This window comes from Dermacentor silvarum, chromosome 9 (assembly GCF_013339745.2).
Source record: "Dermacentor silvarum isolate Dsil-2018 chromosome 9, BIME_Dsil_1.4, whole genome shotgun sequence".
Lineage (NCBI taxonomy): Eukaryota > Metazoa > Arthropoda > Arachnida > Ixodida > Ixodidae > Dermacentor > Dermacentor silvarum.
In genome coordinates, this window is record NC_051162.1 from 160140041 (window position 1) to 160167278 (window position 27238).

Genomic DNA, 27238 nt, shown 5'->3' on the forward strand with positions numbered 1-27238 from the left:
AAACTGACTCACAAAGTTTTACTGGGTACCGAGAATTGTGTACCAAGTTACCAGCTGTATAAACTTAATCCGGAGCACCCCAGTACGTCATCTTGTATAGCCTGTGTTATGCTTTGAGACGTTAAGCCTGCGGCGATCAATAAGTCAGTCAATCAATCAATTAATGAATCAATCATTTTTATTTTCTATGGTACATTACGCTTGTTCTTGCCACGCTACGACTCTCGGCACTGCAGCCAAAGAAACCATGCCCGAGCCGTACGTACAGCTGCTCCAAGAAGAATTTGAGGTGCCGCGTGATCGGAATTCTGTCGGATCTCAGTCGTGCTCCTAGCTCGAAGGTGAGAGCATTTCTAAGTACTCTGAGCTGGAGCGTGACGTTCTGAATGAACCAAGCGAATATGTTCGAAATGCTCAATTTCAATCAGCCGAATGTAAACTGCCTTATGAGAACATAAAGAGCTTGAAAGTAACCAGTCAAATGTATCATTAGAAATTTTCAGTCTTCTTGAGGCCAAAAGTCTGCAATCCCCTGGTCTTTAGGATATCCCAAGACAACTTCAACAGGAGCCTACCTCAGGTCGAAGTTTTCCGGGTATGAGGTGGTCTCCGTTCGCGGATAGCTGATGTAACCTTGGGTGTAGAGACGCTCCGCAATCTGCATGGCATGGTGCGGTCCCATGCCCAGACCGGAACTCGCGATACGCATCAGCTCCACCGTGTTGAGGGCCACAGGGCGAGGTTTGCTCTTCTCTTTTTGGGTGACATCTGTTAACCTGCAGGAAAATAAAAAAAAAAACATCGAGCAGAAACCATTGGAGAATGATTGTCAAAGTCGAACAATAGCTTCCCTGTAGACCTGCTGAGATATGCTGCGGGGTTGTTTATTGGTTAACACTTTTGGTTAACGCTATGAAGCGTGTGAGTGCTGTGATGTATAACTATTGCTGGCCACACTGCCATAATCCAGTGAATTCCTAGACACTGTGACATATGCAGAAATGAAGAAGTGAATCTAGCTTCCCCCAGAGGTCTAAATTCATAAAGGGACACGGGTCTCAGTGACCGTAAAATCATGAAAAAAAATTTTTCTTTGGAAGTGCTATTTACGAAATCTAAAGCTACAGTGAAATCTCGATAATTTGAAATCTCTTAATTAGAATTGACGGATAACTCGAACTGCTCTGTTGGCCCCACGAAGTCCTATGTACTTGAATTGAGAAAAACTGTTGCAAATTTGAACTCCAAAATTGGCAAAACAGTTATCGCTCCCATGGACCTCTCTTGAGAGAAACCTGAGCCACAGACGAAAGTTCAATGATGCGTCGCTAGCTACCGGAATGTCGCGTGCCGTGAAAATGACTAGGAAGGATGAGTGGCGAGCCAGGACCGAACCGAAGCAAGCAGAGCGGCATGCACCCTCCTTTCCCATCTGAATTAAAAGGAGCAGGAAAGAGGCCCCTAGCATGAGCTTGATCACACTACTGTACGCTCGCCAACCCACTGCTTGTGTGCGCTCAAGCATGTTACTGCGCTTTCAGCGCACACTTGATCATGTTACCGCGCGTATGCCCGTGCGCTCACCAATGTCCCCTCCCTCCCCATTTTTAGCGTGCACTTGGTCACGTTACTGTACTTTTAGTGCAAGCTTCATCAAAGTTACCGCACGCTCACCAAGTAACGATGAAACCACCCGTGCCACCAGAATTCAGACAATCATTGACAAGCAAAACAACGCAACTTGTAAGCGGGGTGTACTATAACAGGTGAACTTTACGAGCACATCTTTCTGCACACTTTAAGAGCTGCATTACATTGTAAGTGATAGCGGGGTCAACGCCCCATGTGCTGAAAGAGAGGTACTTAATGTATCTCTTTTTCAGTACATGGGGCGTGTACTTCTTTTGTCTTTCATGTGCTGAAAATAGGTACTTATTGTACCTCTTTTTCAGCACATGGGACATTGACGCCGCTATCACTTACAATGTAATGCAGCTCTTGAAGTGTGCAGAAAGGCATGCTCGTAAAGTTCACCTGTTAAGTATGCCCCCCTGTGCTGGGTTGTCTCTTCTTTCCTCACCACATGTGTACAAAGTTGTTTAGGAATGTTATTTTTGTTGAATGAATCAAACTGTTTTTCGTTTAAATTTAAAAACCCGTTTTCTTTCTCAACGTTTGTTCACTCTTCACAGTCGCTCTACAATCATCGCTTTCATAACCATCCTTACTGATGTCGGTGACAACTGTCCGAACCGCTTTTCACCTGAAGCTTCACGACCTATACGGATCGGCGTTGGTATCACTCTGACCACTGGCTATGTGTGAGGAGGAATAGGATCGGAAAAGGCATCGCTGCAAAATCGCGGCCCAAATTGCTTTGATGCCCGCTTGACAAGACCTGCTTCACGCTCATCAACTCGATTCACTAAACTAGCAATTGAACACCAGCAGGCAGTTGGACTATATTCCTGGTAGTTTTAAAAATATAACTTTGTAAATACGTGCATAACATTTTTAATGTCTATTAAATTTAGCACTGTTCGTTTCTTGCACTTTTCTCTAAACACAACTTTTTCACATAATCTTAAAAGAGTGCAAAAAAGACTGGGACAAAACTGCACAGCACAAGCGCTCATGGAGTGCAGCAAGAGGCTTATTGCATACTCTATGATGTATTGCAATCAGGTTTTTTCTTTTCATTTCATAAATTATTTATCTCACTACATTTTCTGCCACATGGTTGCCACAATTTGAAGGCTTATATTTAATGGGATGTAAGACAGCTATTAACAGTCAAATGAAAAAGAATGCTTGCAAAGCTTCATTCCTTACTTTTCATGCTGTCTGAGCAAGCCTTAAAACAATTTTTTATTCGGACACTTTTTTGTCCAATTCTGGCCTCAAACGATAAAAGCAAAATGTTCATTGGAAACTAAGTTCAGTGGTGGAACAGCCATTCGACCCTCCGGTGCAAATCTCGATGCAGGCAAAAGGCTGATTTGGTGCAGCGATAAGTACTTTTGGCATCATGTCAAATGGAAATGTATACACGATACGGTCTCGATTTTAAGTGCAATAGTCAGCAAGTATACCAGGGCCGGTATTTCATAGCGATGCCTTTCCGATGCCTTTTCGCGCTTGGTCAGTGGTCAGAGCGACGGTCCGCTCACGTTATCAACGGGATCAGCCGGCCGTGAGCGGTGGATGATAAGACTAGTATAGAATAAAGCGTAACGCATCGCTACAAAATACCGGCTCAGAGCTGCCTTATATGTAACAATGTGGCATTCGGGATAAAAATTAGCAAACTAGTTTTATTAATTTTTATTAGAATGTCTTTCCTTGTGTGCATATCGTGGTATAAAGCCGATTCTACCTTTTCGACTTGCAATTGGCACTTGTGCGTATGTCACGCTTCAAGCAAACCGACAAGGATGTGTAAGAAAGACCACGTTTATAGGACATCCACGACTAAACTGAAGTTACAGTGAAAACGTCCAGAGATGTCTTTACTTCTAACGTACAGAGTCTCTCCTGCATAACTGTGCATTGGGTCACGTGAAAGCTTTAGCGTTAGTAAATAATCAGACGCTGTCATGCTCCTCTTCAGTGTGTAAAAGGAACCCATAGTGGTCCCGAAACGTCAATAATGTGTTGTTGTTTTTTTTGTTTTATTTTGACCACTCACCACTCCCATCTGACGAGTTTTCTTCAAACATTGGACAATATCCGACTCCAACTTAAGCCTGCAAATTTCCTAATTTTATCACACTAACTAGTTTTCCGCCATCCTCAAGTGCATTTCCCTTTCCTCGGAACCCCATTCTGTTAACTATAATAGACCACCAGTAATAATAGTTAATAGACCACCAGTTGTAATAGTTAATAGACCCCTAGTGATGGGTATCTGGTCTATAATAGACCACCTACCTATCACATGCCCTGCCCAATTTCATCTCTTCCTCTTTATCTCACCTAGATTATCAGCTACCCCTATTCACTCTCTAATCTACACCGCCGTCATCCTGGTGCACGTTGTCAAAGCTAGGAACAAGTGCATGCCTTACTCCGCTTCCTTGATGTTGGACGTCTGGGACAGGAACACCATGGCCACCTCTCGGTCAAATATCCTGCCCCGTTCCCAGTCCAGGGTCATGGTTTGCTCGTTAGTCAGTTTGACCTGCAGGCAAGATTAGGCACAGATGATCACTTTCAGTAGGCTTTCAATAATGTTAATATGGCATGCAATAACTCCATTTGTATTCATTTACACTTGCAGTCCAATATGTGTGCAATGATCGTCTTTGTGCACTTGTGTGATGAAGCCCGATTTTGGCCACTGTGTCTCTCAGCGTATATTATGTCATCTGTGTATTTTCTTTCTCTGTGCACTGGCTCATCTTGGACCACAACATGGTCTTGTGTGTATGTTCGGAACTCATTATAAGCCTTTGGGTCATCACTCTCTATAGTGTGCAGCGCAACTTGTCATCCCCTTTTGTCTATGTATGTTCCAGTGGGCCTAGCGCTAGTATATGAGGACCTGATTTACTCTCCTATTTAACTCCACTCTACTTGTTTGACCTGTGATGACACTTCTTATTTTACAATATTTTTGTTCTTATAACACAAAAAGAAGTTGCTGTCACCGATATAGGGGACTCTTTCTTTTACTTTCATTTCAATGAAAATAAATGCGTAAATGCATATTGATGCCCGCACTTAGTCTACGATAGCTTCAGTGTAACATATAGTTGTGGTAAAGGTGCCACAGCAAAAGGGTGTTGAATTGATCCTTTAGAGGAGTACTGACACAAAATCTTTTGGGCTCTGTTTTTGTGCTTAATCAGTAGCTATTGACCCAATTATTATGGTAAAAATACTTGTTGGCTCCAGCATGCGACGATTGCTTAGTTATATGCTCGTATATTACGACCAGTCACGGTTTCACTTTCGAAAACCACTTCATGCCCCATGACGTAAGAGGCATGCTTAGAAACAGCGACGATCACGTGAGTGCGCAGGCCTGTGGCACTCGCTGATGCCCCATCTACCATGCCATCTGTGCTCCTATTTCGTCTACTATATTGGTGCTAGTTTGGTGGGAAACCTGTGCCAATTGCTACACCATTGTAATGCTTCGTTGGGCAGAAGTCCACTATGCAGTGCGATCCCGGCCCCATTTGAGGGTTTTAGTGCATCCACAAACTTCGCATCATTTGCGGTTTACTGGGTAACTGAAGAGGTGTATGACAAGAACAACGCTGGTAACAGCATCTTGTGGCGTAGTGTCTAACCAGACCGCACGCAAAACTAATACTGCAACTTACATATTCTACTTAACTGCTAGTGTAAATCATTCATGGTGAAATAATCGCTAACCTACCATAATGCCCTCGAATAATAATTCTGACTACGTAAGTAAAAAAATTTTGAATGCATTGTGCAGGGACAAATCGTCACATGTTATTGCCAGCCATGGCACCGGTAACCTGGTAATACGTAAATGGTAAGAAGTTTTTACGTATACGTGGTGTACGGTCAGTGCAAGGCACCCAATGAACAGTGCTGAAACCTCTTCCAAATGGCAAGACAAGCCAATGGCGTGGCAAGTGACCGAAATCAATGACTGATACTTGCGACGTAAAACTGTTTACAAATAGAACATATGCTGATGACTGCATCGATAGCTGCTGCACTTTCAAATTCGTCACTTGCCTGAACTTCAAAATTAAATTAAAATTAATTCTCAGCTGCATTTGTTATTGACACTTTGCGGATGATACCTGTGAGCTTTTAGCAATTCAATCTACGAGTTATTTCAAGTTTGAATTTTTTTTGGCAGCACTCCTTCAGAAATTCTGCACAAGTGACTTTCTTAGAAACTTCATTATCAAGGCATACCGCTTTCATTTAACAATATATCATCTCTTGAGTCTGGGTAAGCCAAAGGCTGGCAGTCTTGCACAAATAAATTGGGAAACTCTGGAATACAGCAAAACCTTGTAACGAAGCTCAAGCGGGAGCCAGAATTACTTCGTTATATCCATTATTGCACTTACTACACCATGAATCTTTATAGGGAATTCAGGAATTTCACTTACTTTGTTATATCCCATTCCATTATAGAGTAAAACCTCGTTAATTCAGATTTCATGGGACCGAAAAAAATATCCGAATTAACCGAATGTCGAATTATCGAGGGTATCAAGAAAACAATAAACAAATGCTCACTACGTCAACACGCTCTTATTTACTGAATGAATAAGCAAACTCTGTTTCTATTTTGCACAAACGCAATGCAGAAGCTGCAATTCTCGTCATCTCGTGACTGATTAGCACTCGCAGCAGCGAAGGTCTCGCGACTTCCTTCACAGCGCGGCCACAGCGCGCATCTTCATCTGAGACATGATTTTCACTAGCGCGCGCACATCCCGATTATTTTTTGGCAATGTCGCCGGGTCGCCGCCGATTACGATGTCGACGGTGCTCTTCATCCTCGACAGTTCTGCACTGAGTAAAAACGAAACCCTTGTTTGCCGCAACCGCGGCTGCTGTCAACGCGATCATGCACGGCGACCTTGCGGTTCTGAAGGTGCGCAGCCGACGCATGCATGCTCAGTCAAAACGAAACTACTTTTTGCCGCAACCGCAACCGCTATCGACGCGATCAAGGACGGCGACTACGCAGTCATGAGGGCACGCAGCCAATGCGGTGCTATGCGCACTGGCAAACGCAAGAATAAAAGAGTCAGTATACTAACTCTATGAATAAAAGCATTAAAGGCTCAAATAGGCACGGAACGTTATGGCGTTGCTGCTGATCGCTATGGCAATGCGAACTCCGTCGCTTCGTTTCGGTGGACGCTAACTCCGTTATGGCTCGTTTGCGTCGCACATTTGCGGCGCTCCGTGCTCGCCGAGCTCCGAGAGTTGTCCGAATGACCCGATGTGTGGCCAAATACGTCCGAATTAACGAGAGTTTCATTGCATTACATAATGCATACGCCTGCCGGGACTAAAGGATGTGTCCGAATTAACCGATTTTCCGAATTAACGAGGGTTGAATTAACGAGGCTTTACAGTAACACAATTTGACCGTATGTGGAAAAAGCAGCACAATCATACTGCACATGCACAGAATGCAAAGAACGGTTTTTGGCTTGTCATCTTGCTTTGATGAGAATGTATCAGCATAACACGGCACCATGTTTTAGGTATGTTCCAGACTTTAGTGTGTCAAAATACCGTATTTACTCGAATCTAGGCCGACTCCGATTCTAAGCCGACCCCCCAAAAGTTCGAAGTCCGAAAAAAAAAAAAAAAAAACTTACCTCGAATGTAGGCCGAACGAAAAAGCGAGGACAGCATTCGCAAAATGAAACAGCGTTTATTAAATTTGAACATGCCGAGCTCATTCTATGTCACCATCGCTGCTAGCCTCGTCGCTATCTTCCTTACTGCTGACATCTTCAAACAGTGCGCTATATTCAGTACCATCCAGCGCATTAGAGATGCTGCATTTTTGGAAGGAGCGCACGTTGCGGCGCACGCAAAAACCATCCCTCCAACGACAGACCGATGCCGAAGTTCCGCCCGGTTTGAACGTTTGACGATGCCTCTACGGCTAGCTCAACTACCGTATTTACTCGATTCTCACGCTTCCTCGATTGTAACGCGCACCCGTTTTCCGTGAAGAAAAATTTGGAAAAATAGATTTCCTCCCGATGCACTGATGTTGCGATGAATAAAAAAAGTCGCAGTTTCGCCCGAAAGGCGATGCATCGAATGCGGTAGCAAATTAGTAGACCGCTATTAACAAGCACGGTGTCACGCGCGCTCAAGCAAACATGAACACACCTCGCTCGTTGACCGCGGAAACGAACTGTCAAAATGCTGGAGACGAAGCGCGCCTTCGTGCTAGCATGCCTCTCGCTTCGACGCGGCGAAAACACGGCGCGTGGAGGACTTTACCAGTCGCAGATTGCTTTCAAGATAGGGCCAAGCCTGATCGTATCGCCGGAGTGGATCGTCGCAGATTATGTCCTGTTTCGGTCCCCTGAAACCGTTCCGCATTGCTTTGCTGGCGAAAATCCTCTCCTTCTGTTTGCGCCAGTCCCGCTCGCAAGTTTCGGATTCCCCGAACGCCCGTGATGCGGCCCGATTTCCGTCCGTCTCCGCACAGATGATCACTTTCCTTTTAAATGCGGCATCATGATGAACTCGGTACTTCATGCTGATAGATAGAGCAGACGCTGAGAACGTGAAGACAGACGGTAGACTGTTGCCTAAGCACTTGTACTGCAGCACACGGAGGAAGCTTCCGCATGCTACGGTAGCTAGGCACGACGCGCGTGCGAGGCGGCCATTTTGAAATGCCGACGCAGAATTAGGGTCGTGTTGAAAGTGCGCGTTAGATTCGAGTAAATACAGTATTCGTTTAGAAAGCGGCACTATAGTGGCATCGCCCATTTGGTGCCATTACGATAACGCCACACCGCGCGCCGATGCTGCACCATACCATACTACCGATACAATGCAGGTCAAAATGGCGACGTCGCTCATGTACTTCAGCTGGCTACTGGCGCGGCTAGTAGCGGCTGCGGTACTGACTTTTCTAGATGGCGCTAACTATGCACCATATTTATCAGTTTCAGTTAAAAACTGGCGCGTTTTTTAAAATCCTCGAATCGAAGCCGACCCTAGAGTTTCGTATGTGATTATTTGAAAAAAACTATCGGCCTAGATTCGAATAAATACGGTATTACGGAAAACACGTCACCACAGGAATGCCATAGCAAGATAACCATACCTTCCAAGTTCAGAGAAACTAAATCTAGGAGGTCGTCCGACTGAGGGGGGGGGGGGCGTTCAGGCGGTAACACCCATCCCCAATGTTGATATGTTCAAGCACTCCCAGATTAACTTCGGTACAATTTTATTTACAGATATACAAATGACCACATGAACATCAAGGTCTCACTTTTGCAAGCATTTCGTCGTTGCCCTAATTTTGCCTGCAAAAATTCTTTAAAATTTCAATTCTCAGGTCTTACCTCCCGCAACCACCATCTGATTATGAGGCACGCCGTAGTCGGGGATTCCAGATTAATTTGGACCACCTGGGGTTCTTTAACGTGCACCCAATGGACGGCACACGGGTGCTTTTGCATTTCACCGCCAACGAAATGCGGCCGCTGCGGCCGAGATTTGATCCCGCAAGCTCGTGCTTAGCAGCGCAATGCCAAAGCCACTAAGCAACCACGGCAGGTGTTCAAAAATTATTCAGATAATGATTGATTGCGGCTTCTACTCTGCCAACAAATGCGTTCTTGTACTTTGCGCCTGTGCCAGCTGTCAGTGTTGTCGCGCGCACCGCATCTTGAAAGCGATCTCCACACGGCTCTGACCTTTGTATGCGCTGTGCTAACGCTGCTCAGTTTCCGTTGAAGCGATAGACCGCACGACCCTTCGCTCGCTGCGGCGGCCGCGCTTCCCCATGCCCGCGATTTGACAGTGGTTGTTTGCAGTCATCGAGTCTATTCATGTTTGCTTGTGCGTGTTGACACCACATTTGTTAATTCAGTTAGTAAGCGAATGTGTCAAGTTTAAGCAGCCGATAAAACTACTATCCCTACTCCTTATAGCTCTCTACTAATTTGCTATCACAACTGATGCTTCGCCTTTCGGGCAAAACTGCGAAATTTTTTTTTTAAATTATTACTTTGTCTGCTTCATGCGAAGATCGTGGGTACTTAGACATTAACCTTTCAACATTCGTCAATTTAAACGGATGCAAAACTCCCAGTCTTCGATTCTCGGATACGCGCGGCTGCTTGGTCTACATATTTTGCATAAGTGTAGGGCTTGAAAATCGTTGTTTTGGTTATAGTGTGGCACCGCTTATAGTGCAGATTCACGACTCCGGCGCCTTATGTGATAAGGGGTCTACACTGTATAGGGTTTCCCTACTACTTTCTTAATTTTGTGCGATGAACCTCTAACTGGATTAGATTGGGCTGGATTTTTTTTTTTTTTTGTCAATGCGGCCTGACAAAGCACTAGATGAGGGAACAGGACACAACAGCAATTTCCAGGAGATTTTCCTGTCAACCGTACATCCGGAAGAAATGGTCCAAATGCGGGAGTCTCCCGGGTAATCCGGGAAACTTGGAAGGTATGGATAACCTATTATTTGAATTCACAATTTTCTGCTGTCTCAGTCTCACTTCAAAATATCGCAGTGAAGCTTTCAAGGGGAGTTTCACCACCACCTTAGTGCAGCGCCTAAGGCCAGCATGCAGCGGCGCGCTCGGTATCAATCAGCAACGCAACCTGCCTCAGAGTCCCAAACTTTCGCAGTAAGACACAATTATGAATGATTACAATGTAAAAGTTACCTTGCATACACCTCCCATGAATGACAACACCTCATTTGTGTGGTTTTCTTCAGCCAGTAACCCGTAATCTTTCTTTCTCACATCTTGCTTTAGTGACTCCACATTGGGTGTTAGCTAGCAGCTTGTACGACTATGCCGGTAAAGAGCAGCCACCAACGCAGTCTCCGTGGGAGCAGCCATGAACCAGGGCTTCGGTGAGAACGAGCAGGTGTCGTCATTGATGAACCGTCACTAACAACAGCCACGCTAACAACAGCCAGCAAACAGGCCCCCAATACTTCCGACAAACGGTATGATAACTTGATCAAACAGCTTCGCTTTGATGTGTCACTTGCTCAGATTGGCGTACTTCTGTGAAGGATTCTCTATGTTTCTGAAGCTTTTTTCTTTAAAGAGCTGCATGAGCTGTTGGGAAAAGTGAGCAAGCACTGCTCACCTGCACATTGAGAAACCAGTAGGGCTCGGGCTTGAACGACTGTATCTTGTCGTGCCGGTCCACACAAAAGCCCAGTGTCGGTGTCTGGCACGGGCCAAAGGACACACAGGCGCTGTCCAGGTTTCCATACTTCCCCTGCAATTAGGAATAATAGTACAGTCAAGTGTCTCTACAACGAACGGCTGTACAATGAAATGACCTGCATAATGAAGGAATAATTATGTCCCGGTTCTACTGTGAGCTTCACGGTGCACAACCTTTACAATGAAGCAGCATGTATAACAAATGACTTCAGAGGCCCCAAACACTTCGTTGTACAGCCGCTCGACTGTATATTGAATGAACGTAAAAGGCAAACTATGAATCGCTCTGCGCAGTTAGATTTATGCCTGCCAACCTGTGAACATAAAAATTGATAAAATTGCGAAGATTTGAGCGAGCTCCTTTTGTGGGATACGTAAGCACTTTATGTATGATGATTTACCTTTAGATGCCGCCCACAAGCAGCAGAAAACTTAGTACAGTAGAGACCGACAAGCAGCACATTGTTTTTAGATAACAGTGACTTTCCAGTGACTTATCTGTTGCCTATTTCTCCAGCTTCAGGAGCTTGTCTCAATAAACATGCTCAAAGCAAGCACCTCACTGATACACGCTTTCTTGAGCTGCCACAAGGGGGCAGCACAAGTATGTTTACAATTATTGCTTTGCGTGCATTTTCTTTTTTTGTTCGCAGCAAATGCAACTGACAGCAATCCTGGATGTCCTGCATTGCCAGGTACTACAGCCTGTTTAATTCAGAAGCCTGAACAGAGATGGTGCCACAATCCCATAAGTAGGACTAGTAGAGTGGTGGAACAGATAGCACCTGAGAATCAATACAAATATCCAATAAAATCGATCAAACAGCATTCTCTTTCATGAAACAATTCAATGTAACTAATGTTTGTCATTGTCCGTGGCTGACTAAATGTACCAATTACATACTGGGCACATTACGTCGGGGTAGCCGGTGCTGTATTTCCACAGCAGCAGCATCAGTCCTGACCCAAGTTTACAAGAAAGCTCTCCGCTCGCTAAACCTATGGCTTTGAACAGCTCCACAGCACTAATCAATCATTTCAGCTCAACTTAACATATGCCTTTGGTGTACCTTAACTCTAAGATTGTCTAACAGCAATCATGAAATTGACAAGAAATCATGTGGAACCGAAACAGGCTACCTAAAATTTGTGGGAGCTCCAAAGTGCCAACAAGGCGAACCAACACCAAGAGGTATCCTGTACCACACCGAATAAATGAAGCGGTCAGCTGTTCTCTTGACAACTGCCAGCTACAAAAATGGAAATTTCCAAAAGTGCTTAGGAGTTCGAAATCTAAATTTTACACTGGACTGCAATAGACTATATATTATAACAGCAAAATTTTGTTGGATGAGTTGGTGCTTTGATGCCATAGTAGATGACAGAGGCACTTGTTCCTATTTGTGTGTTTATAATGTTAAGCCCAATCTAATAGGGTGCATTATAATAAATTCCTTGACATCTGACACAAGATGGAAATCTTTGGCTATAAAATAATAGTAATAACAATAAAGTGCTGCAGCATTAGTATGTGGCACTGACAACCACTGTATGCACCTTAACACAAATATAAAAACAATAAACATAGTTATTACAATTCATAGTTCCTGGATCAAGCTTAGTTAATAATCCATCTGACAGAATGAAGAATAGATGTTACCGCACATAATATGCACATGAAGCACTAACACTAAAATAATTTTCTGCAGTCCTTTCACACAATGAGTATAGTATGGCGCTTACCTGGAAGTATTTGGTTTGGAAACGAGTGAATGCACAGCCAATGCGAAGATCCAGCTCCTGTCGAGCATCCACGGACCTGGCTTCATTCTCATTGGGTTCCACCAGCTGGTTCATGGCTGCTTTGATGTCCTTCTCGGTAATGGCACTGAACCGAGCTCGGAAAATATACTGCAAAGCGAGCGCACACACAGATTATACTCCCACGGCAAGCGCAAATCCTCGTTCACCGGGCACAAGCTTTATACGGCCTACAATGCAGACGCACTCGAAAAATGGAAGCACTTTCGGATGGGCTCCTCCGACAGTGTTCGTACAGACGGTAATGCTCGCACTGTGTGTGGGTACTGTTCTACGGACAGCCGCCCGGATATTGGACCCTTGCTCTGAGGGTGTTCAGGCCTCGACATAATTCAGATTCAATGCAAGCCCAAGACGGTGCAGATCCTCAACGAATGGCTATACCCTGCAGGCAACACACGCGGTGCTCCAATCATGCTGTGGAACTTTGTCGAAGAAACTAGCATGCGTGGCCAATATTATTATTCATGTACCCTTCCCTTCCTACCCTTCACCCAACTAAGGCCTCGAGCCATCCTGTGCGATTGAAGATCTATTCAACACCCATCCGAGATTCCACTCAGTGGAACACTTAGTTAACCCAACCTTGGTGACCCTCATTTCAGTTTGACCCAATCAGATGCTGGTATTTTGTTTTATATCAGCAGTACCAAAAATTAAAGCGTTTTACACACCCAACAGCCTCCGCAGCATTGAGTGACACCTCAACCACAAATGTTCTTTTCAGAAACTAAGCACAAGCGAAGACTTGAGTTTTTCCTTATGGAAGATTAACTCAGATGCCAGGCAGTTGAGAACATGGGCAACTTTGCATGACTCTGTTCAAAATGCTGCCAACAATTTTCTGCAACGTGCCCAACAATCACTAATTCAATAAACTCCGTTAACGGCACAAACAACCCAACTTCAAGGTTTTCAAAAGCCAGACCTGATTATGTACAACAGTTCTTGGTTACCTTCATTGTCGAAAGAATGCAGTTGTTCAAACAACAAAAAACAAAAAAAATATCTTTCTTGCATGTTCAGCAAAGGCTAGCTCCAGCTGTTCATAGCCAAAAATATCTTTCAGAGATCTTTTCATGCTACTGTAAAAAGAAAAAAGAAAATTTTCACGCGCCCCTTCCTCTTTCTTAAACATTAATAAGTGCCTGCATATTAAGATTCCTATACAAATCCCTGACGATCCATCGCGCCGTTTTACAGAACTGAGGCGTACCTGTTGATTGTATGATGCCGGCTTTCTCAGAAATGGCTTGACGATGTTGATGACTTCGAAGCAGATGTTCTCGCCTTCCTTGTCACAATCGAGCCACAGCACCAAATAGTCGCAGCCCTGAGCCTAAAACACGAATTAAAGCAACAAGCACCTGAATCATCCTCCTCTTCAGCAAGCTAACGGCGGGGCCCTCTTAGAGGAATTGATTTCCAACTTACTTCTTTTTCAAGAAATCTCGGCAGCTGCAGTTTTGGGTTCGCTTCTTTTTTCTCTGTGGGCGCGCTGAAGAGTTCGGCCTACAAAGGAACACAGCACGCAAGTAAGGTATGCAATGAACCAAGTAAAACTGCAGTCTGTCGTATAGAACAAAAAGGACGCACCAACATCACTAGCCACATTTCTCTGTATTTAAATGTTGCCGACCACAGCAATCGCTCATGACTTGCAGTGACAGTTCCTTTGATTAAGAGCTACCTACGTCGAAGTGAATGTTTCTAACTAGTAACTTCACTTATCCCCATTTTTATCTCATGATCGCACAAAGCGGAAGACATAAGCCCACGTCAACTTTTTTTTTTTTCAAATGTGGTCAGTAATCATAACTACATTATCCCTTTAATGTCCAATGTATCATACGTGCCATGCTGAGTTTGATGCTAAAAATGCTGAAACTTGATACAAAGACCATAGTTGCGTTTCTGATAAGCTAGAATGAAGTTTCAGCTGTGGATAGTATAACAAATCAATCACTAATTACTTAATTAGAACAGTAAGTGAGTTAGAACTGAGAAAAATATTTCTTTGTTGTTGTTTTCTACAAATTTTAACAATATGTTTAAATTTTCCCTGACGTGGAACTGTTTTTGCGCATTACAGGGTTGACGGCGCATTCCCATTTGCACGAAGATTAAACGGGTTCACAAAGTCAACTTCTGGCTGCCGATCTTCCTCAGACAACACATAATAATACTCCTGTGACCCGCACGCTGTAAAAGAGCGCTCAAAGCGAAAACAATTGAAATCTACGAGACCCACTGGCTTCCTTCTGCGAGCTTGAGCATAGGATACAATCACGATCGAAAAATTCGATCCCGATCGGGCACGATCGCGATCGAAAGTGCCCCTGTGACAGCGCGGCATCTTATTTTCACCTCTGGGTAGTGTGTTCACAATTTTCGGTGATATGCTGCTTACAAGGACGAAGTCAAACAAACGTGCCTCCAAACGCCTCTCATATTTATATGTTAATTAATTAATTCATTCATTCATTCTCGACTTCGTTCAAACCAGGCATCACATCGTTAAATCGCAACAGGTACGACTCATTCATTACCTGGCAACGTGTGACAAGTTAGTAGCGGTCTCATATCCTCCCCTGGTATAGGAAGAGCAAGGGAATAATAATAAAATCGACTCACAGGGTCCACTCGATCCCAACTGTTGTACTTGCTGTGGAAGTCCGTAGTCATTACATGACCGCAGACCGATGTCATCTTGAAACGTGCCGGCTCGCTGTAGAACTTGCCGACGTACTCGTAGACGGTGCAGGCGCTGCTTATGCCTTTTCTCGGTTTCATGTTGCCGTTGGATAGGATGGCAGCCAGCGACTGAGCCAGCGCTGGCTTCTCCGCGACCATGAGAACGTTCTTCATGGTGAATAATCAGTGAGATTCCTTCGCGAACCAAGCCTTCACGACAGCGACATCTTGGATTTGATGCGGATGGATGGAGTAGCGTTTCCAAGACGCGCCGCCAGGGGGCCGAAGTGTTGCTAGGAAACATGTGGAGAAATGAATACAAAAGCCGTTAAACTGGACAGATGAGTAGATTTAATTGTTGGAAGTTCACGGAGGAAGGGAACGTGTAGGTGCTCTTTCAAACGTTCATCGTGGGTTCATTATTTAGCCACGGCAGCCGCAATCCGACGGAGTAGGATCGCTCAATAAGCGTCTCTGCCGAGGATTCGGTAAACGTTGAGAAACCCCGAAGGAACACTAACAGGATATTTTCGTCGATTTTCGACTATTCACTTTTTGTGTTAAATGAATATCTTAGAACTCTACGCCCTAGAAAAAATAGCAACAAGCCTCAGGGCGCTGTAAATAATTTATTACAGTAGATTTTCCAAAGGCAGTTACGTTTTTGTTTTCCAGGAGGATGCTGCTAGTGGGGGTGAGAATTGATGTAAAAAACGAAACCGAAACTGGTTCTAGAAAAGCGGTTTCGCTTTTCAGGAGGATGCTGTCATGGCGCAAAAGGTTTTATTACGTAGGAGCATGATGTTTGGAGCTCGCTCCGGCTTGCCCGATTGCCTCCAATGCTGCTAATATTAGTGAAGCCCGATCACGGTGCCCCGTGTAGCTGCGTAGCAGACGACCGAGCGACCGTAAAAAATTCATCGGCCTTTCCACTCCGTGAAGATGGTTAACCAGCGAAGCTGAAACGTGTGGCCCCGGTGTTTATCACTGGGTTAATCCCAAGAGTTCATTAAAGTATTTCTCAAATATGAGGTTACACACGCGTTCGGCTGCGACGAAGAGAACGACGTCACTGATGGTATGCCCGCAGTCCGCCGTTGTCGCTTGCGTTCGATGTCTCGAGTTTGCTCGGTGGCGTGGTTAGCAGCATTCGCCTAGGGTTCCTCGATGCGTGCGCCCCCTGCGCCGCCGTGGAGGGTGGAGACAACCGCGTCGTCTGCTACGGCGTCCGCCATTACGATGCCCTCTCCGCAGGCAGCCTATAGCCAGAATAGGCAGAAAGCGGTACTTTGTGCAGCTGCACGTAGAGTTCGTTATGTAAAACGTGTGGTACCTTAACGATATGACGAGAACACAAAGTTTTCGCATCGGCAGCGTGAAGGTCCCCGATTTACGTTTTGTAATCTTTATTTTTAGAGCGGAATGTGCAGCCGGTCTCGCTGGCAGCGGAAGGCTACCATCCAAGCCAGCTGCATAAACACCTTAAGATAGCGTCTTGTTGGGCTATATATTGGTTAAACGTGCGAAACACACACACACACACACACACACGCACGCACGCACACACACACACACACACACACACACACGAGTCCCATCGCATTTCGTTGTGTCTGTGTTTTCTGCCTTCAACAAAATTGTAAAAAAACATTCGTGTTTTCGAATCAGTCATCAGCTACCCCATTTACGGTCTGCATACTGCAACGCAGGGTATTCTGAATTTTTTTATTTCGTTTACCGTCCTGTAAATGTGCAGATGGGTAAAAATTGTTGAATACATGTCAGATGATTTGGTGCTCTACATATGGCTTTTGTGGCACTAAATCATGACTCTCATGCAGACATTGACTATGAAACCTTCTTGAACATGTTTTCCGCAGCAATATTGCGTAAACCGGTGATTGTTATAAAGCGGCCGGTCATCGATATCTTTAAAATAAAGCGGCCACACGGCTTCTCAACGTAGAGGAAACAAAATGCATTCAATACATAGCGATTTCTCATGCCGTAGATTGTTTATTTGGTTGAGAACTTTTTCAAGAACAAGCGCTACAACTCACTGCAAATTAACTGCAGCGCATGTCTTGCTTCCACTCCCACTGATTCTCGCGGCTTCGAGCTGGCGCGAAATGCATGTCACGATTTTCATGTTCTTAGAACATGTCACCCATGGTCGTCAGACATTGTTGTCTCGCCATACCAATTTTGGTATATATCAAGTTAGCGAAACGTCCGCAAGAGTACCAAGACCGTGGCACGTAAATCATGCCGCTCATGACATTCATGCTTTGATTTTATCTTATGACCTGTCATTTATGTTCGTCATGCAGTCATGTTGTGGCCTACCAATTTTCGTATTCATCCCATTAACCAAACGGCCAGGAGAGCACAAAGTCATAGGCGGCTAGATAGATAGATAGATAGATAGATAGATAGATAGATAGATAGATAGATAGATAGATAGATAGATAGATAGATAGATAGATAGATAGATAGATAGATAGATAGATAGATAGATAGATAGATAGATAGATAGATAGATAGATAGATAGATAGATAGATAGATAGATATATGCTCAAAGTCGCCGAAGTGCGCTAAGAAATGCTTCGCATTTAAAAGCGCACAACGTAGGCGCAGAACTTTACGCACTTGCAGCTCATGCACAACAAGCGTTTAAGAACAACGCATTTTGTGCTATCCAGAAACGAACGAGTTAAACACGCACGTTTACATGCCAGATATCAAAACTACAAGACGGACAAACGCTACGGGAAATAGCGTGCAAATGAACTATTGCACACGGTGCACTGGTGATTACGATTAAGCCCGATCGGGATCTGATTTCTCAACAATGATTGGGTTCCTTCTGCAGCTTGCGCAAGGGAACTGATCACGATCGAGAAATTCGATCCGGATAAGGCTCGATCGCGATCAAAAGTGCCAGTGTCACACAGCTTTAACTCCCCAAACACAGAAAGGCAATAACGCATACGCTGCACAAACAGGAACGGTCCGTGGGTTGCCACTTGTCGCGCCTGATCTTTAACAGCCACAGGAGTCGCCTCTTCGGATCTTTCGGAACATCTTCCAGCCATTTCACGAATGGTTTGTGCACTGTGGCACGCAACACCCGAGCATTTTGCGCTAGAAGACGCCGCACACGTGTCTCACTCAACCAGCCGCGACGATGCGTGGGGAGCGCAATGGCGGCCGCCACTCGAAAGGCAGCATTCACCCCTTCACAGAATGACTCCACCCTCCACGGCGGCGGAGGGGGGCGCACGCATCGAGGCACCCTACATTCGCCCACCATTGCCGCTTGCGATTCTTGGAAATTAAACTGCTTCAAAATTAAATCTGTCCGTCACGTAGGACAATTAATGGCTCACACCCCCTTAAGCTTAGGCTCATAACCTCGCAAACACGGCCTCCCCATTACGACAACAGAAGAGTTACCCGCTGCGGTTGCTTCTATTCTACGCTCGAAATATGAGCGCCAACGAGCCAGCTGCGGAAGACGACGACGATGCTCGAGCCAATGCTGACGATGATATTTTTTTGTTCAAAGGCGATAACCTTCTGCGTCATGACTTCACGACACAGTCGCCTCGTGGGAAGCGATACCGATAGTGGCTGTTGAAGAGCTATTATATTAAATTGTTTAGGGCCTTCTGAGGCTTGCCAATAATTTTTTTAATGTTTAGGCACCTAGGACCTTCATATAGCGCAAAAAAAAAACGAAACTGAAGGACTTATAACGTTCCACCCATTTTCGCCAAATTTGATCTCGGTGGCTGTTATACCTCTTCCAGTACACTGAGTACAGTTGGGTAAATTATATGCCGTTCTTAGAAGTGATTTACTGCAAAGGCCGTAAATAACCCGCTCATTTAAACTTTGTCTACACATCACCCATTACCTGCCCCCTACATGTACGAAATATGAATAACGTGACTCGTTTAGTTCACAGAGGACAAGCGGACGCTGTGTACAGCGCATGAGAATAGGGAAAAATCGATGGTTCAGTAAACATTTGCAATTTCTGATTTATCGGGAAATGTTAATTTATTTCCACACATAACATGCTCCCTATTTTCAACAAGCAAAAACTTTGTGTGACGTATAGAGTTTCCTTGGGACATTAGGAAACATACAGCGGATAACGGCCGTATAACGCTTTCGAAAGCTTGATAAAGGCATTCTCTATAAAGGCTGTGATTCATGCGCTAACATTTAACTGCGCATGTGCACTGGCTATAATGCTCTCGCCATTTTCAGCAAATTTGACAACGGCGGGCTCAATCCGACGCCGTACGTAAAACACACATATAACGTTCCGAAGCAGCTGCATACCTAATTTACTCCAAAGGCCGCAATGGACCCACGCACTTTGTACTTTGCCTGCACATAACATATAACCTTAACGCATAACATGTCCCTTATTTTCCCCATGTATAAACACGGTGCCTGGTTTAGTTCACCGATGGCACCTGCAGAAGCTACTATACGAACCTCGTGTTACCCATTAAATATGGAGAAAAAAAAAAAAAAAAACGTGGGCTCAGTTATTATTTGCGACACTCTAAATTAATTTTAAAAAATCTTCTTTTTTACTTTTTACTCATAAACGATAACATTTCCCCACTTTTACGCAAATATTGAATTTCTTGTTTTTGGTTCTTCAGGGCAGCCTGGGGAAACTTTCCTCTTGACTGCTGTAAGCGTTTCATAGTACGCCTCTAAACAGGCAAAAAGAAAGAAAAAAACGGGATGGTGGCAGTTATAATTTAGCCCCTAATTAACCAACGCACTTCAAATATTTCGTCGACATCAATCCTAACAGGTTCTAGGTAATCTGTAAATATAAGCTACGTGAATTGCCTAGTTTTCCCCGGACATCGTGAAAACACCCATATAAGGTTTTCGGGCGCATCCTATAGTCGCAAATGGCTTCGCTGTATAATATTGGCAAGTCTCAGAGTGCACTTGTTAGGTTACTTACTACAATAGCTTTCCATGAACCAGGGCCCATATTCAGCAAAAAAACCTGTGACGCTCGTGCAAGATATCAGCCAACCCTGACTTTGGACATGAATGAAAAGCTTCGTGAATTCAGCTCCACTTTTGCCTCCCAGAATTGCTGTATATATATATATATATATATATATATATATATATATATATATATATATATATATATATATATATATGTCATGAAGCTGAATTATATTCTAGGGTTTTACGTGCCAGAACCACAACATGATTATGAGGCGTGCAGTGTACTGGACTAATCTCCGAACTATAGTCTTCGGCCCCTTGAGGTTCTTTAACGTGCACCCAATGTGCGGGCGTTTTTGCATTTCGCCCCCATCGAAATGCGACCGCCGTGGTGGGGATACAGAACCCATCTGACGATGAATGTGGACGTTAATACAATTAGCGTTGAAGAGATGTAGCGACACACTGTATTGACACCGCCGAAACGCGCCCTATGTGTTCACTAAACGAGCCGTAAGTTCCGAAAGAAGGCAAATCGCATTAAAATATCTACCGCGCCAATGCGGTTCGCTCGCATGTTTGAGGAAATACAGGCCGAAAGTTGTGCTAAATCTACCCAGTGGATACGAGCACAAACAGGATATATTTATCAATTTCTTTATATATTTAAGATTAACAGACGAACATTTGTTCACGCGTATTCCATGCAACATCTCTATACACCATGACTTAGCTTCTAAGTATAATTTAAGAAGAAATACTGAGCAAGAATCGCACGCTTTCAGTATGCGATATTCGTTATTATACTCGATAATTTAATTATTGAATGTTCGTTAATTAATGCTCTTACACCACGGTAATTATCGCACCGATTGCGCGCGTGTCTCCCAACCACTATACTGGCAACCTCAGCCGGCAAAAAATCGTCATTTTGTCGCAAATTTCCCCGTTTTCGATAATGCAGACAGTCGATCGTTGCTGCAACACTCTCTATAGACTCAATAGAGAGCTTTAGATTAGCGCAGTACCGTGGCCCCCATGTTCTTGCGTACGCAAGCCGCCTAGCGTCCCCTAATCTAAAACTCTTTATTTACTCGCAGTATAGTTGTCCCACAGCTGCATTTCTAGGGAGCACTGCTGGGTGCTAAAGTCGTGCGCACCGCGTCGTCCCGCTGTGAAGGCCATGACCCATTTTCAAAGTGAAAATAATGAGCACATGCTGTGGGGTGTTTACGCTGCCTCGTGCTATATAGCACTTCAATTTTTCCATTTTGTGAAGGACAGTTCCTGTTTTCAAGGCTGTGAAACTGCTCACTTTGCTCACCATGCGTGCCATAGTTACTTCGGCCGCGCAGCAGCATAGTAGCAACAGCAGTAGTAGCAGTAGCATAGTAGCAACAGCAGTAGTAGCAGTAGTATAGTAGCAACAGCAGTAGTAGCAGTAGTATAGTAGCAACAGCAGTAGTAGCAGTAGTATAGTAGCAACAGCAGTAGTAGTAGTAGTATAGCAGCAGCAGCACTAGTAGTAGTATAGTAGCAGCAGCAGTAGTAGTAGTATAGCAGCAACAGCAGCAGTAGTAGTAGTAGTATAGCAGCAGCAGAAGTAGTAGTAGTAGTATAGCAGCTGCAGCAGAAGTAGTAGTAGTAGTATAGCAGCTGCAGCAGAAGTAGTAGTAGTAGTAGTAGTAGTAGTAGTAGAAGTAGTAGTAGTAGTAGTAAGTAGTAGTAGTAGTAGTAGTAGTAGTAGTAGTAGTAGTAGTAGTAGTAGTAGTAGTAGTAGTAGTAGAAGTAGTATAAAGACAGAAACAGAAAGAAAAGTAAACGCATTGAGGTTACCAAGTTGCACCTAGTTGTGACTTTATTAGAATGTTAACTCCATGCTGTCATGCAGGCTTTTGCATTTAGAGCTCAGCAGGCCCTTTTGTGGCTTTGCACACGCACGGGGCCACGGTGCCAAGATATTTCCTTCTGTAAAAGGCCTATCATCTAAGTGCCCTAAAGCTGTCCGAAAGGGCAAGCTTCTAATCTTCGTATGCTGGTTAGTCCTGCGAGAGATGTTCAACAATTTCTTTTACCCCCCAAGTGTTGTAATTGGCATTGTGCGCCATTCTAATTAAGAATGAGTAGGCGTTTGTAAAAGAAACTCCAAGGTCGACCTTGGAAACTCTATTGTCGTATAGGCGATCATAACGTTTCTGCCCTTCGATTAAAACCTGGTATAAAAGTTGTAACTTCATATCTAGGTCCATGGCATAGAGGCGCCAGTTGGTGAACTCTGGTGCACATGCATTGCATTTTCTTGAAGTGGTGGTATGCGCAAAACCGCTGAGGTGCCGTGCTGCATCCATGCTCGACAGTGCATAATCGAGGTGCTTTCACTTTCTCATACGTGCTTCACGAACGCAGCTTTGTCGCCATTGCCAACGACGTTGCAGTGCCCCGGTAGTAACTGAAATATTATATCGTGGCCTCTGAACGCTTCATTGTGTGTGCACGTGTGTGTGTGTGTCAGTGCAAAGTGTGAACTTCTCCTCTCCTTCTCAATTTTCAGTCAGTTCCCTTTCCCCCTTTGCAGGGTAGCCAACAAGGCTCGGCCTGGTTAACCTATTTCCCTTACGATTTATCTCTCTCTCTCTCTTAAGGTTTTACCTTAAGGGGTAAGGGATCGAGTGAAGAAACTTGGTGTTGCTTCTATATATACCCGATGGCGAGTAGACTCCTCAGGCCAGAACTCCAGCAGCGGTCACCGCCAGTGGGCGCGCTAGCAGCTCTTGCGAGCGAGTACAACTGTTCACGTTATTACTCTGAGCCATCTATTATTGCAATAGCATTATATACGTATATGATAGTCGCCACCCTTCTTTTCTTGGTACCCGCCTCCGTAGGACAGTTAGTATGGATTTACGCTGGCGAGCTCGAGACCCTGGGTTCGATCCTATCCACGGCGACCGCATTTGGGTGGGACGACCAGCAGAAATGCTCGTGTACTTATATTTAGGTGCACATACAGAACCCCGGGTGGTCAAGATTATTCGGGGTCCCACCCCCCTCCCCCCTGTTCCCAGTAGGCCTGCCTTATAGTCCGATCGGGGTTTTGGCACGTTCATATTAAACCCACATGAATGAGGTTTGGAAGCAAGGGAGCGTCCCGCCAGAATGGAGGGCCGCGACCGTCATTCTCATTCCCAAACCGAACAAACCCCTGTCGCTTGACTCTCTACGACCCATTTCCCTCACATCTTGTGTGGGTAAACGGTCATGGAGCACGTCATTCTCCGCCGAGTCACAAAACATGCAGAGCAAGAGCACCTCTTCCCATTCAATCAAGTCGGGTTCAGGCCGGCTATGGCCACGCAGGACGTACTCCTCATGCTGCAGGAGACGTTACTTAGAGTAAGGAGCAAAGACCTCAAAGCAATTCTAGCTCTCGACTTGGAGAAAGCTTTCGATACCGTAAGCCAAGCTCATATACTATATACACGAGATTCAGGAGGCAGGCTTAGGTCGCCGCTTCTACGAATACGTCCGCTCTTTCCTAAGAGCCAGAACGGCTACACTTAAAGTTGGAGATCTCAACTCACACACCTACAACCTAGGCCCGCGCGGCACCCCGCAAGGGTCGGTGCTCTCACCGTTTCTTTTCAATTTAGCCCTCAGACAACTTTCGCAAAAGCTGAAACATATCGAAGGCGTAGAGCATCGCGTTCTACGCCGACGATATTACTATTTGGCGCAATGCAGGCAGTGACGGACAAATCGAAGCAAGCCTTCAGGAAGCAATTAATACAGTACAAAACTTTTTAAAGCCCACGGGCCTCAGACTCTCGGCAGCTAAGTCCGAGTTGCTGCTTCTGCCACCGCAACACGGCCGCAACAACGGCGAACCAACTATACACCTCTCCACAACGGACGGCTCGGATATCCCGATAGTGTCGTCCGTTCGAATTCTAGGCGTTACCCTGCAGTAGAATGGCAAAAACGACTTAACAGTCACACATCTCACCAAAAGTCATTCACCTCGCCCGACGCGTCGCTAATAGACACGCGGGACTCCCAGGAGAGAGCTTACTATACGCATCTTTCACGCGTTCTTAATGTGCCACGTTCACTACGTTGCCTGCGCTCGCCCGTGGAGCAAAGGTGATGAAACTAAAGTGGACAACCTCATCCGAAAATGCACGAAACGAATACTTGGTCTACCCATGACGGCAAGCACGCAGCGCCTACTAGGCCTTGGGGTACACAATACGTTCAAAGAAATCACAGAAGCACAAAGAATGTCCCAGCTCATACGCCTGTCCTCGACAGCTGCGGGCCGGGAACTCCTCTCACACATAAGTCTTCCTATCCCAACTCAAGTCAATGATCCAACACCATTAACGCAACACCTTCGTGCTAAAATCACAGTACTACCCTTCCCCAGGAATATGCACCCGGTGCATAATCAGACTCCAAGAAGGGCACGCGCTCAACCCTTACCAAAGGCGGCCACCCTACACGCGAGTCATGGCTTTCGTAGATGCCGCTAAATACGCAGACAAACCCTACTTTGCGGCTGCGGCGGTCGCCCCAGACGGGACAGCCCTCAATGCTCTTACCATACAAACAAAGAAAGCCTGCGAGGCCGAACAAGTGGCCATTGCCCTTGCTCTAGCCCTCCCTCAGCGCGACGCAATATTTACCGACTCCAAACCCGCTGCACTGGCATACCGCCACGGTACACTATGCCAGGCGGCCTTAAGCATTCTAGCATCCGCTCAAATAAACGAAGACAAGCACATCCACTGGTTCCCGGGGCATGAAGGCCTCAACGTTCAACCAGGGGTCCCCAACGGTAATGAGCTGGCCCATAACCTCGCGCGAGATCTTACGTGCCGCGCGGGGACGCGGGCCGGCTCACCGACCGGGAGCCCCAACACGCACCCGGAGCCACTCCTCTCCTATCACGAGATTTGCTCGCACTATAAGTTATCGAGAAAGGAATTCCGCTCACCTCACCCAGCACTAAATAAAGCACAACAATTAACGCTTAGATTGCTGCAAACGCACAGTTACCCCAAACTCTATATATGCAGCAAATACCTCCCAGATATAAGGCCAGAATGCCCTAAATGCCAAAATCCAAAGTGCGACTTAGATCACATGCTGTGGCAGTGTCCCGCGCTAAACGCTTGCTTCGGGTCTCCTGCCACCGAGTACTACTGGATCAACCACCTCAGGAGCCCCGACAGGGCCCTTCAACACCAGGCCGTCCAGAAGGCCCAACAGGTGGCTGGCGAGCTCCGACTCCCAGTCCCCACATGGGCGGAGCCTGCGGGCCGGCCCCCGTAAGGGGTGCCCAGGCCCCTTCAGGACCTTTAATAAAGTTAATTCTCTCTCTCTCTCATATTTAAACCAGCGCCAAAAAACACGGACAAGAGAGAACACGGGACGAGCACTGCCGCGTGTTCTCCCTTGTCCGTGCTTTTGGCGCTGTTTTAAATATGAATGAACCGTATCAACTAGCTCGCACCCAAACCCTTTTGGCACGTAAAAGACCAGCATCGGCGTAACCATGGCAAGCGAACGAGCGCAGCGAAAGGTGAGAGCGAAGGCGGGGGGCCGCGGTAGCTAGATGAAAGACGCGAGGAGGAAAGCGGAGAGGAGGGTGCAGCGGGTGGAAAGCGGAGGAGGTTATGGCGACAGCGTGAGAAGACAAGCGCAGTGCGGCGACGGTGGCTACGAGATGGCGTCAGAGTAGCGCGTGTCGTCTGGGAGGTCTGTCGGCGGCGGCTGCTGTGAATCGCGCCCACGCGGCACCCACGCGCTGGCTTTTGTGATCTCCAGATTAGTGAGGCAGTCGCGCCACACTTCTCTCTGTTTGCAACGTGGCGCACGAGACAGATTGTCCGCGCCAGCCCATATATCGCCAAACGAGAACACGTATAGAGCTGCGCTCAAATTTCGCATTAGGGAGTGTCGTAATCGTAGGTGATTTTTTTTTTAACTTCTTGATGTTGAAGCAAAATAAAGCGGGATAGGCATCCGTGTGGCAAAGTATAATCAAAGATGTTTGGTCCGATCCCGATAACGCTTTCGCACAATATTGGCTTTGGCTTAGCACGGTGACGTGTGAGCTGTTTTTTTGTTTCAGAAGAACCTGCACAATAATTATTGCAATCCTATGCGCATACTTGCGAAATGAGTACTGTCGTGGTGGCTCAGTGGCTATTAGCCTCGTGAGCGTCCAATGGCGGCGCTTCGAACGGCGCTCCGGTGACGTCAGTTTAGGGACTCGCATTTGTCGTCTGCAACGCTCCCGCTAAAATAGCTTCATTTTTACACGCTTGCTCGCGCTCTGACTGCGTGCTCGCTCACGGCACTCTCCAAATACTATCTGTATTTTTTTTGCTAGTGTTAGATTTATAAATGCTAGCATTATGAGTACAACAAACGTTATATATTCAATGCATCTTTTATGTAGACACCAGATGTGTTAGCTCAATGGTTCGTTGAGCTGCCAAGTTCGACGTCACTGATTCTAATGCGGTGACGTTGCCTCGCTGAACCACATCCTCCGGGACTGCCCGGAGGATGCCCCGCCCGCCGACCTTGTCTCTGCACCCCCCACCGAGGGACATTGGGAGGCCCTTCTCTCCAGCACCGACTGATACTTCCAGACACGGGTCCTGGCATGAGCTCAAGACGCCATCGTGAAGCACAGCCCTACGTAGCTTAGCCTCCCTTACCACTCACCCCTTCGAATAATAAAGTTGTCACTCACTCACTCTACACCAGCCGCATTTCAATGAGGGCGAAATGCTAG

The 27238-nt window shown here is 45.7% G+C and overlaps 1 protein-coding gene across 2 annotated transcripts in view; it reads right to left on the reverse strand.

The window, feature by feature from the left end:
- Nucleotides 1-15713, reverse strand: part of LOC119464595 (DNA topoisomerase 3-beta-1) — a 54944-nt gene extending 39231 nt beyond the window's left edge. The window contains exons 1-7 of one of the 2 annotated variants that reach the window (XM_037725623.2): nucleotides 15375-15713; nucleotides 14175-14252; nucleotides 13957-14079; nucleotides 12663-12830; nucleotides 10837-10971; nucleotides 4068-4180; nucleotides 576-776 (exon numbers count right to left, since the gene is read on the reverse strand). In XM_037725623.2, coding sequence (XP_037581551.1) covers nucleotides 576-776; nucleotides 4068-4180; nucleotides 10837-10971; nucleotides 12663-12830; nucleotides 13957-14079; nucleotides 14175-14252; nucleotides 15375-15608 — 1052 coding nt within the window. In that variant the 5' untranslated portion in view covers nucleotides 15609-15713. The remainder of the gene's footprint in view (nucleotides 1-575; nucleotides 777-4067; nucleotides 4181-10836; nucleotides 10972-12662; nucleotides 12831-13956; nucleotides 14080-14174; nucleotides 14253-15374) is intronic. The other variant, XM_037725622.2, reaches the window with a different exon arrangement.
- Nucleotides 15714-27238: the final 11525 nt, after the last annotated feature.